At 43.8% G+C, this 12,084-nt stretch overlaps 1 protein-coding gene across 5 annotated transcripts in view; it reads right to left on the bottom strand.

Moving 5' to 3' along the window:
- Positions 1 to 12,084, bottom strand: part of LOC139416097 (receptor-type tyrosine-protein phosphatase delta-like) — a 602,231-nt gene that overhangs the window by 150,070 nt on the left and 440,077 nt on the right. For all 5 annotated transcript variants that reach the window (XM_071164375.1, XM_071164379.1, XM_071164380.1 and 2 more), the window contains one exon: positions 371 to 541. In XM_071164375.1, coding sequence (XP_071020476.1) covers positions 371 to 458 — 88 coding nt within the window. In that variant the 5' untranslated portion in view covers positions 459 to 541. The remainder of the gene's footprint in view (positions 1 to 370; positions 542 to 12,084) is intronic.

Raw genomic sequence — 12,084 nt, 5'->3', positions numbered from 1 at the left:
AAAACTTTTATTCACCTGCACCTGCTTCCTGGAACGTAGTGATTAATGGGAAGCGGTGTTAAGCAGGGAAAATGGAGTAGGATAAACTCACTGGAGTCTGAAACCTGTTGTGACACCTCAGTGCTCAGATTTCAACTCCAAACATCCAATGTCTTTTTGTAGTGATATATATGGTTATCTACATAGGAAGAAGGATAGGAATGTAGAGGAATGGACTTATGGCCATGGCCTTGTACTCATCAGGGTGTTGGGTAGAGAGAGAGAGAGAGAGAGAGAGAGAGAGAGAGAGAGAGAGAGAGAGAGAGAGAGAGAGAGAGACGAACTGAGGAGAAAGAGAGGGCGAGAAGAAGTGATGAAAAGTGACACTTACTTTCGGCGTCGGCGAGAAGGAGGAGCAGACCCAGGACGAGCAGTGCGGGTCTAGCTATGTGCATCATGGGACAGCTTGGCACCAGCATGCTTTGGCAGCCTCAGTGGTGCTGGCTCACAGAGCTCTGTGAGTCAGTCTGGTCTGACTTCTCAGATGCAGGATATTCACAGCCTGCGGGGGGAGAGAGGGAGTGGGGGAGAGAGGGAGGAAAGGAGAGAGGGGAGGGAAAGAGAGTGAGGGCATGAATGAAACAAAGTGGTTTGGCTTCTCGTACTTTATCTATCTAGTGCACATTTCTGACATACCCACACAGACTCAGTAGGTTCTGACAGCTAAAGAGGAGAGAGGGTGATGTGCTCGCAGGCTATATTCGGACACTTCGGAACGCATGTTAGTGTGCGTACGTCCACACGCACGTACACAGATAAAAGGGCTCACTAACGCACTCGCAGCAAGGATTTGCACACATGCTCTAATCAAATTAACTATCTGTTTGTGATCATCACTGTTAAATGTCAGACTTTTACATAATTTGCTAAATCATTTACTGATACCATGTGCTATGTAGAATGTAAAAAAAAAATAGGTTCTGAGATGTACATACAGAAAACTCACACATTCAACATGCTAGCAGGGGAATCCTAACCTGTTTAGCCTATTATATTAACACTAATGGGGAACTAACCCAAACCGTCCCTGGAGAACCATATAGCTGGCCATTCAATTCACAGCACCTAATGTCTCCTTTCGTTCTTTTTTGAGCGTATGGTGAGACAGTAACATATTGGTGGATTTCTCTCCAGAGACCAGTGCTATCCATAAACTATGTAGTGACAAAATGCCACCATTGTTCTTAGTACCCTTAAAACCATTCAGCTCCACCTCATATTTATGCCCGTCTTACACCAGTAGCTGAAGCTTTAATAGCTTTAAGTGTCTCCAAATGGGATTAGGACAAAAGAGAACGCAACAAATCTATACAGTTTGATGGAGTAAGCTAGCGTTAGCCAAACTTATACTGTATGCAACCAACACCTCCTTTATCAAGCACTGCTTGAAGTACACATTACATCTGTATGACCAAGTAGGTTAGGCTTGTCTTCCCTCTCATGTTTCGCCACCCCTTCCTTATCAAAAGCCACTATGTGGATGGGGTAATTGATCTGACAGAGCATGATAGCATTAGCAAGTAGCCCACTCGATTCCGCGTCATGAATTTGCAAAAGCCCGTGCTTAATCCATAGTGACTGACACGTTTTGGTGGTCATGAATTTCTGGACTCTTCTGGTAGCTAATCCGCTCCATGAGCTCTGGTGACACACAGTGTATTAGCATTAGCATGCTAACCAGTTAGCATGATAGCCTAGCATGGGAGGAGGCTATTATCTGAGACAGACGGTGCATTCCAATATACACATTTTCCAAGTAGGTCTGCACAGATTATATAATGTGGATTTGGTTCCTGAGATGTAAAACACTTTTCCAGGCATTGTAGATATCTAATCAGTATGTAGATCTGTGCTTAAAATGTGTATTTGGAACGCACACAAATGGTTGAACTTGCTTGAGGTACACTGACGCTGAGAGCCTTCACGCTTCTTCAGACGGACACATAATTTGACCTCTGACCTCTTAGACAGTTTGACATTTAGCAGAGAAGCACCGAATGCTAGCTAACAGATAGTATTGACTATTAGCACATTAGCCACACCACAGGCGCAGACAGAGCACTGTTTACCCTCACAAGCGCATTGGAGGTATCGCATAATCCTTTTATACACGGGGCTCATTCGTCCGGCTATTTATCTGATGATTTATAAACAAATAAAACATCCAGAAAACCAAAAGTGCAATCAGTGTGGTAGACGATGACAAAGTACCTCATTTCCCTGCTACCTATCTCCCCGCCTCTCTCTCCCTGTTTCTCCCCCTTTTATTCCTTCAGCTGTAGCCTGTAAATGGCAGAAAAGACAGGGAGATAGTGCACCTGTCACACTCCATTTGTGTCGTGGGGAGATAGACGTGACTACCTGTCTCAGAGCGCCGTGAGGCCTGTGGTGGCCGTGAGCGGGGGGGCGTGTGGCGAACAGAATCAATTTGAAGCAATCTCAACCTACAGTACGCACCCGCGCGCACACACACAATGGCTCACATACATGTACACATACACTGTCATACACATACAAGCACACACACATAATTTCTGCATGACTAGTATTTATAGTGCATTCTATTCCATAACACTGTTTAAGGATAGGGATATCACTGAAGTGGAATCCATAGTAAGCAACGACAGAAACAGAAAGCTCCTCTAATCAAGGTCACTGATGTCTTTTTTATTTATTTATTTACCTTTATTTAACCAGGCAAGTCAGTTTAGAACAACTTCTTATTTTCAATGACGGCCTAGGAACAGTGGGTTAACTGCCTGTGCAGGGGCAGAACGACAGATTTGTACCTTGTCAGCTCAGGGATTTGAACTTGCAACCTTCCGGTTACTAGTCCAACGCTCTAACCACTAGGCTACCCTGCCGCGCCACGTCTTCCCTGACTTTTGCTTTGCATGCGAAATCTGGGTTGATAGCCTTTGAGTTAATTAATGTAGTGTGAATTTCCATAATGACATGACATTAGGAGTCCTCACTATACACAGTACTCAGCAGCCTTCCCTTCCTTTCACTTCCTCCCTCCACTTCCCTTCACATGCTGATACAGACAAACAAAGCCATCTGCATGTTTCGTAAGCACCAACCAGGGGAGAGGAAGGCTGTGCCATCCATGTGAACACAAGCAGCCCTAATGAGAACAAAGTAGCCGACAAATCCATCCTGAAATTGGAACCTAGAACCTAAAAGGGTTCTTCGACTGTCCCATTAGATGAACCCTTTGAAGAACCCTTTTTGGTTCCAGGTAGAAGAACCCTTTTGAGTTACAGGTAGAACTCTTTCCACAGAGGTATTTAACCCCAAATAGTTGTACCTGCAACCAAAAAGGGTTCTCCTATGAGGACAGCTGAATAACCTTTTCGGATGTATTTTTTCTAGTAGTGTACATCAGAATTCCCTGTGTTACCCAAGGCACATTGTTACCTCAAATATTACCTCTGACCATTGTCACCAAAGCTTTCGTTCCGCAACATGGCCGCTCTGTTTCACGTGTCAGTTAAATTTCACACATACAGCGATGTTGATGCTTCTATTGAACATTTATTGCCAAAAAAGAAGAAAAGAAACAAGAACAAATCTTGTCCTTTCTTTCCGAACCCCTCGGCGGTATTATTGTGTACCTATTCAGCAGTGTTCCATTCAAAGAGCCGGGTTGTGATAGGATCATGCATTATTAAACAAAAGGCAGACAACAAGCACAATGTTAATTAGAAAATGGGGAGATATTGCCAGGCAGTGGAGGAGGAGAGGAATAAAGAAAGAGAGGGAGGGTTGATGAGTTGTCGTTCTCTCTCCCCTGATTCTTATCACTCCCTGAAAAGGTTGATAGAGGGAGGGAAACAACGGAGAGAGGGATTCTCTGTAGAATGGCCAACCCGTTTAGTGTCTTCTTCTACTGCATGTGGGAGCTACGTGTCTCAAACAATGACTAGTGATTTATTTCAGAGCTTTTTTTATCCTGCTGTATGAAATGTCAAACAATGTTTGATAAAAGACACTTGGGCTCATTATTTTGTTAAAACATCTTGAGATGACTGTTTGATGATCAACAGACGTGAACACATTATTGTAGCATCAGCATCCTTCTCCCTCGATCCCTTTCCCCGGCCATGCTGCGGTGGTCTTGACCCTGAAGGCATGCTGTTATAGAAGCAAATTCCATCTACAATGACACATTCTGTGTTAGCGTGCTAACTTAGCGTGCTAGTATATCCACTATATGACCCAAACTAATGGGAACCAAATCCTAGCATGAGCATTATATTAATGCAACTGTTGAAAATAAAAAATTGGCATGGGATAAAAACAATACCCCATAACCAACCTTGACTCATCTTTCATGCATGTTGCCTCAGTTTTGCTTCAACACATCAATTGGGTTTCAAGGGGTTCTTTATGTTCATGAATAGCATGCAATGCTTTTCCCATCTTATAAAATGGATTACATGGAAACAGTTGTTGTTCTTCCCCCAAAAAACAAAGCGGCCACAAAAATACCAAGCCCAACTATTAAGTCAACCCCTTCCTTAATTGTGTGTACACACGCAAAGACAGAACTCTTGCAATGCCACTATATTGGGGCTAAATCAAAAGCTTCACACTGTACTGCCCAAGTAGTATGCCTCACAGAGCAAAACAAACACGATGTTTCCCTTGATTAAACGGTCCCTTTCAATGCCCTGTCATAAACAATGCAGTCATTTCATAGTCCACAACCACAAGTAAAACATGCCAGGTTTTTTAACTCCAGCAAGGTAAAGCTGTGTTTTTAGATGTTTTATACAGTATCTTGTATCCAGATGCCACGCTAGAGGTAAGAGTCAAACGCTCAAGGACTCTATAATTAAGGCCAAACCGCTGTACCATGGCCGAGCGCTCACCCGCCTATTTCAACCGAGAGGTCAAACGGCATCTCCACAGAGGGCATAGGGTATTCCTCACCCTCCCCATCTACCCATTTCAACAGAAATATGACTTCAATAGAGTTGAGAAAAAGGCTACATGAAAAATTATTCGCACCAATTCAACAATAATAATAATAATAAGGTGGCCCCTGGGTTATTGCTATGTGTCATATGATTGGAGTTAAAATGTCTCCCGTTGGAACACTCGACAAAGGCATAACTTCCCCTAGCAACCGTCCGCCCACCTGTCAAAAAGGGTGCGGGCTAAGTCAGAGTGGCAGGCCATGAGCTTGGGATGCTGACTGCACTTATTATGCATGACACATGCAGCAGTTATTTATCTCTCATTCCAACAAAATCTTCTTCCTCTGTTCTCTGCCTCTCTGATTCACTCTACTTTCTCTCCCTCTGTCTTTCACTGTCATTCCTCTGCCCTTCTCTGTGTCTTTTCTCTCTCTCACTCGCTCATACCTCCTGTCTCAATCCTGCCGCTGTACTCTGTTTCCTCTCTTTCCATCGCTCCCTCCATCTCTCTCTCACTTTGATTTAGGACTGGCGTCTGGGACGTTTCTCACGCATCGCCCCAGATCAGCGGGCATGTGTAATAACATCCCTCAAGCTAAGCTAAGCTATGCCCTCAAGTGCAGCCTCCACATGAAAGCTTCTGACAAACCGCGGCTTAGAGAAACTTATTTACCCCCCCCCCCCCTCCTTCCGACCTCAGTCAAACAAGCCTCCCACGCTCATAAATTGCGTTTTCAGAGATGCTCGTCCCACCCGAGTTACTCTGTTGTCTCCATGTTTATTCGAACGTCAGAGGTGTTTGTTTATGCCGTGGCTAGCGGCTAATCACTAAAGGGCTAACAACAAGCTAGCATCCTCTCTAGCGTCCCACTCTTTGTTGTTATGAGTGACGCCTTCCAACACAAGACACTGAGATAAGCTTATTGGGTTCGGGTGACATTTCCTGCGCCAGTAATTGGGTTTAAAAGCACCTGCTGTGTCTGGAAGAAGGAAGCAATGGTGATCTTGTCGCTGCATCGTGTCCCCAGGTGCGGGTACAGGAAATGCCAAAGCCATTTCACCTTCACAGCAGGAGTTTGAACTTTGAGAAGCCTCCAAATAAAGTTTGTCCGAAGGGAGTTGTGTTTGTTTACCTAATCCCCAAAGGTCACTGACAAAGTAAACCCATAGATATGTCTAAGAGTTGCTTAACTTGTGCAATGTATCCATCTGTGGTTATAGCTCTGTAGGGAGAATTTATGCAGGTTGGTATTTGTGTCATGACTTACCCTGGAGACAGCTCTGCGGAGGGGTCACTAGCTGACACAGCCACAAAGTCATGAAATCTGATTTTATACCTAACCTTACAAACACTGCTAACCCTAATGCCAAACCCTGACCTTAATTTAAGACCATAAAGCAATTTTTACAATATAGCCCATTTTGACTTTGCAGCTGGCCTATCTAGTTCCGCCTTCAGGGTAAAATTCATGACAATAAACATCAACCTGCAGAGTTTAGATAAATACAACAGTTTTAACAAGCTGGTGTTTGCCCATATAGCTGCAAGAAAAACTAACAATGGAATACTGTATATTCTCAGTTTACTATAATGATCCTATGTGACTATCTAGCCCTCCCTCCCTCCCTCCCTCCCTCCCTCCCTCCCTCCCTCCCTCCCTCCTCTTCTTCATCTAGCAAATTTTCCCTGTGCCTCTTACCTTGTCTTTTTCACTTTCTTTCTCTCTTACCCACAGTAAAACACCTCTTGTTCTTTTTTAACGCTTCCCTCGCTCTTACTCTCTCCCTGCATCTCTCTCTCCCCGCCCCTCATCTAATCCGTTATCCCCGTCTCACAGCAGCTGTTAGGTTCAGATGGATGGTCCCCCAGTACACGACCTTGACCACCAGACTGGTGAGTGATTATCCCAGTGCCCTGTTGGGCTGCTCCCCTGCACACTGGCATACAGAGTCAAACACACACACACACACAGACACTCTCTCTCTCTCTCTCACACACACACACACACACACACACACACACACACACACCTAAGCTTCAGGGGTAAGCATCAGGGACACTAGGGGGGGAATATCATCACCACAACACTCTACATCTGTGACTGCTTGTTTGTATTTCTGCTGGCCTTGATTACATTGGCCAACACATGGTTAATTCAATCATATAGAAAACTTGAATGCCTCTGAGGGCTCCCCCATGCACTTGAGGGGCCACGAGTTTGTGTGCTGTCTCGATGCTGACGATTTAGAAGTGCATAGTGTGTCGTGCTCGTGTCGCCGCCGTCCACTGAAGGACACTTCTGTATGAGTGCCGTGTTTCACGTAGAAAGGAACTCATTACCGTGTAAATGTGATGCATTCAAGTGCCCATTGTATGAGAGGGAGAAAACAGTAGACTCAGCAGCCGCCAACCTGGAAACAGTGGGATTCAATTTACGCCGCATGAACAGGGGAGGGCCAAATCATGTTACATATTATGAACAAGAAAACAGGGGAGAGGGAGCTGAGAAGGAGGGAGCAGGCAGAGAGAGTGAGGTGGGAATAGAGAGAGAGGAGGACAACAGAGAGTGGAGGGTGGAGAGTGGTGGAATGAGACTGAGAGGGAGAGGAGGACAACAGAGAGCGGAGGGTGGAGAGTGGTGGAATGAGACTGAGAGGGAGAGGAGGACAACAGAGAGTGGAGGGTGAGAGTGGTGGAATGAGACTGAGAGAGAGAGGAGGACAACAGAGAGCGGAGGGTGGAGAGTGGAGGAATGAGACAGGGAGAGAGGAGGACAACAGAGAGTGGAGGGTGGAGAGTCCTAGGCACACTAGAGCAGTCTGGAGGTGTCGTTTTCCGAAGCCGGGTGATGACGGGTTGGACAAATTTGCGATGGTCGGAGTACGAGAACGTGTATGGGCTTCAAGATCCTCTGTTTCCTGCAACATGCATGTATACACAATCTCTCGTTCTCTCTCTCTGTGTCACACACACACACACACACAGTCTCTGCACCATACGCTCCGGGCATCTTGACATCTACCCCCCACCCAGCCACGATCTGTGGGAGGATGAATAATATCACTTCCGAGAGAGGAGAGAGAGGGAGGGACATAGAGAAAGTAAGAGAGAAAAGGATGAGGAGGGAGAGAGAAGACGGAGAGAGAGGATAGAAAGAAAGATGTAGAGAGAAAAAGAGGGATGGTGGATGGAGATAGAGACACAGAGCACAAAGAGAGAGAGGGGGGGAGTGAGAGGTAGAGAGACCATTCCCACCCCCCTGCCCCTGCTCTCATGCAGTTTTATGGAAAAGACAGAGGCCATGAGAGTAGGAGTGTTCCTCTGAATAGACAAAACAGCCCTCCTCTGTGACTAGCGTGGCAGAAATCAACTGAAAAACACTGCAATTGCATGAGTTCCTACTTCATAGACCAGACCCTAACTCCCAATGCAGTTTTCATAGGAACACAACAAGTCATTCCTTTTCTCCCATACAACCAGTTCACCGTTCATCACTTTGAATATCAAGGTATTTTGCCACAGTGACATTTTATCCGCATTTGTACCAAAGCCGGGGCTTGCTTTAGATAAGAAAAAGCATTAGTTAAGCATACACAGAGGATGTAAAGAAAAGCCTAAGGTGTACACGCTGCTCTCAAGGGCAATGTCGTTATTAAAATGCTAAAGTATCTCCCATTTTCTAAACGTTAATTTACGTGATATACCCTGAGATAAATGTGACGGTACATTATATGCGCGGGAGCATTTGAACTATGGCAGGGAGGGTGTATCCCTCAACCCATATCCCCTCAATTAGCTTTAGCATAAATATATATCGTATTAAACCTTTAGCGGTATGGCTAATGTTTCTACCTCCCACAAGCCCATTTCACGTTGTACCGGCAGCTCTTGACTTGATTCAATGTTGTGTGTTTTGCACGTTTATGCACGTTGTTTCGTGCCCAACTCCCAAGAGACTAGAGACGCACGGTTATCGGTCTGTTGGATGCCACATGGCTACCCAGTCTGGCTTGACATGAGTATAAAGAGGATTATGACTGCTAATGTTTTGTCATGAATCATATTTGATTAAATAAAAAAAAACACACACACACACACACACACACACACACACACACACACACACACACACACACACAGCAGAAGTCTGTAACTGACACAATAGACCTATTAGCAAAACACAAGCTTATCAGAGTGCGTTATGTGAGAGAGCTGCCAAGACGGCTGTTGACTGGGCATCAAATATTACCACGAATATTAGGCGACTTTGTTGAATTAGGCAACAGAGCAATGAAGCCGTGTTGCTCCTTTTGCTCGCTTCAAAGAACATCCTAGGAGGCGATGAAACGTACTTGAACATTTCTACTATTTTACCTGTGGTGGATTTTGCAGGACTCATTTGTTCAGAAATATCCTTTGATGTGTATTTTAGCGAGTCATTTCAATAAAAACACTATATTTATGGATGATTTTAGACCTCCTTTGGACAAATGTTAGCTACAGTTCCCACAGACTGTGGGAGTGACATGTGCTTTCTTACCTTGCGGACCTAGTGCTACACACATTGCCGTGAGGACTGAACACAGGCAGGAGTGAACAACTGTCAACAGTGACCTAATCTGTTATACAACGGTCTACGTTAGCAAGAATCAAGAATATCTAAATTTAATGCCAAGCCCATTTAACTGATGGCCTATTGTGGTACTAGAACACAACACTGTTTTTATGACTTTCAAAAGGACTGAATAAGACCCTTTCTTCTCCCCCAGTTTCGAGATGAAATTAAATCAAATCTCAGTTCGGTTTGCAAAGACAAATAAAAGCCAGCACGGAAGCAATTTGACCCACTACCTCTTCTCCCAGTGCATTTCCAATGACAACGTACATATCTACTTTAAAAGCACATTTCTGTCTCTATTACTTTAAATCATTTTAGATGGAGGCTGTGGTTGTCCCCGTACCAGTTTGATGTTTGTTTTGATAGTTTTCACCCTGATTAATATAGGCATATGTCTCCAGCTTATGAAAACATGATAAGCCCTACCAATTTTTATCTTCCCAGTCACATTTGCAAAAACAGCACATTTGAAATGAATGTTTGATAAGTGCCTATTCCTACACTGGCATTTCTCCATTTACCAGAGAAACGCTGGCTGTTAGCTTATTTTCTTATTTTCACACACACACACACACACACACACACAGAGACAGACAGACAGACAGACAGACAGACAGACAGACAGACACAGAAACACACACACATACAAACAAACACACACGCAGACAAACAAACACATAGACAAACAAACACACACATAGACAAACAAACACACACATAGACAAACAAACACACACATAGACAAACAAACACACACATAGACAAGTCGGCACTGTCACGACACCAGCATCTTGACTCCGATACCGATACCAGGTGAAATATTAGATTTTTGTATGCATTAATTATACCAATTATACAATATAATTATACAATTTTATATTTTTTTTTTTTTACCAATCTAACTACATAACAACATAATGGGAATAATTTTTTGGAATGGTAAATCTCTAGTCTATTGATACTGGTTAAATCAAGATGTAGCCTAGGCCTCCTCGTTAAATGCATGCACACACACACACAAAACACTGGTACTGAACCGTTTTTCCTGTTCTAGTATAAAACAAGTGCCGGAGTTTCGATATACCGAGCAACACTAAGTGCATCATCACAACTAGCAGAGCCTCCTTCCCAAGAGTTTAAATTACCATTAACTGACTGTCTACATCTTGTCATTAACATGGCTGCCTGTGACAAGAGTGCTAAAGCGGCATCTGAAGCTCCCATTGGTAGAGCCCGGACCCACCTTACCCGCCCAAGTGACATCTGAAGCTCCCATTGGTAGAGCCCGGACCCACCTTACCCGCCCAAGTGACATCTGAAGAGAGATAGGACCCATGAATAGAGGATTAGCTACTGCATAATTACTTATTTAAAGATCCTAATTAAGAATTTAATTTAGAGTCGCTGCCAGAGAGATTCTGCCACTGAGGTACTACAGGGAAAAGGTGTGTTTGTGTGTAAGTGAGTGTGTGTGTTTACGATACATTGATGTCATTTAGCAGATGCCCTTCTTCAGAGACGCTAACAAGCACTACAACATATAGTACAGTAGGCCTGCTAGGGACACATAAACATCTTTAATAACTTCAAAGCTTCATGTATGACCCTTTTGCGATGAGACGTACAGATGTATTATCTAAATGTGATCACTCTTTTGTTGATGATCATGTTCCTGTGCCGCAGGAAATACAGACGAGCTTGGTGATTTGAATAAATTCACTGAAAACCGCAACTAACACACGGTTAAATTAACAGTATTGCACTTTTCATGCCGTCTCAATTTGAACAGCTAATAGCCTAACCACAAATCAAGGAACATTACGGACTAAACGTTCAAATCTTGTTGCTGTCGGATTATCTTGCTTCGACAATACAGGTCAATTTAAGATCCTACATCTGTACTGTTACGTTTACGATGAGGGGCATCATTAAAGGTCATGGTCGTAACCAGTGTGGGATGTGTCTGTAATTACCAGCTGTGGTTCAATCGCCTAATATCATCCACCTAGAAAATGCACTCATAAGACAATGCCAACCATTCCAAAAGGTTACTACACAATTCATAACTTGGCTCACAAACTTGTTTTAGTTGTCAGAACTCGCTTGTCTCTTGTCAGACTGCAGACAAATGCTGAAATTAATTAGCTATGCATTCTCTTTCTCATAATGCAGCCCAGCATCGTGATGTATTGCCTTTCAACTTTTCCTTTTGTTTCATGTACGGGAAGGCATTGTTATGTGTGTGGTAACGCCTCGCTAAACCCCTGCTGTTTAGTCGGTTGTAATTAGCCGAGGAAAGTTGTGCTAAGGCCATGCAAATTATGCTCTACTTTTATGATTGAAATGCTGCTTCTTTCACCTGCATGTTTGTTTTTGATTATTGTTAGACTGCAATACTGTATATACAGTATTGGTCACAGATACCTTTAAAAAAAGGTAGGGGCATGGATCAGAATCCAGCCAGTATCTGGTGTGACCACTATTTGCCTCATGGAGAGCAA

This window comes from Oncorhynchus clarkii, chromosome 9 (assembly GCF_045791955.1).
Source record: "Oncorhynchus clarkii lewisi isolate Uvic-CL-2024 chromosome 9, UVic_Ocla_1.0, whole genome shotgun sequence".
Classification (NCBI taxonomy): domain Eukaryota; kingdom Metazoa; phylum Chordata; class Actinopteri; order Salmoniformes; family Salmonidae; genus Oncorhynchus; species Oncorhynchus clarkii.
Note: the sequence above shows the minus strand (reverse complement) of the source record. Positions and strands in the feature narration are given on the sequence as shown.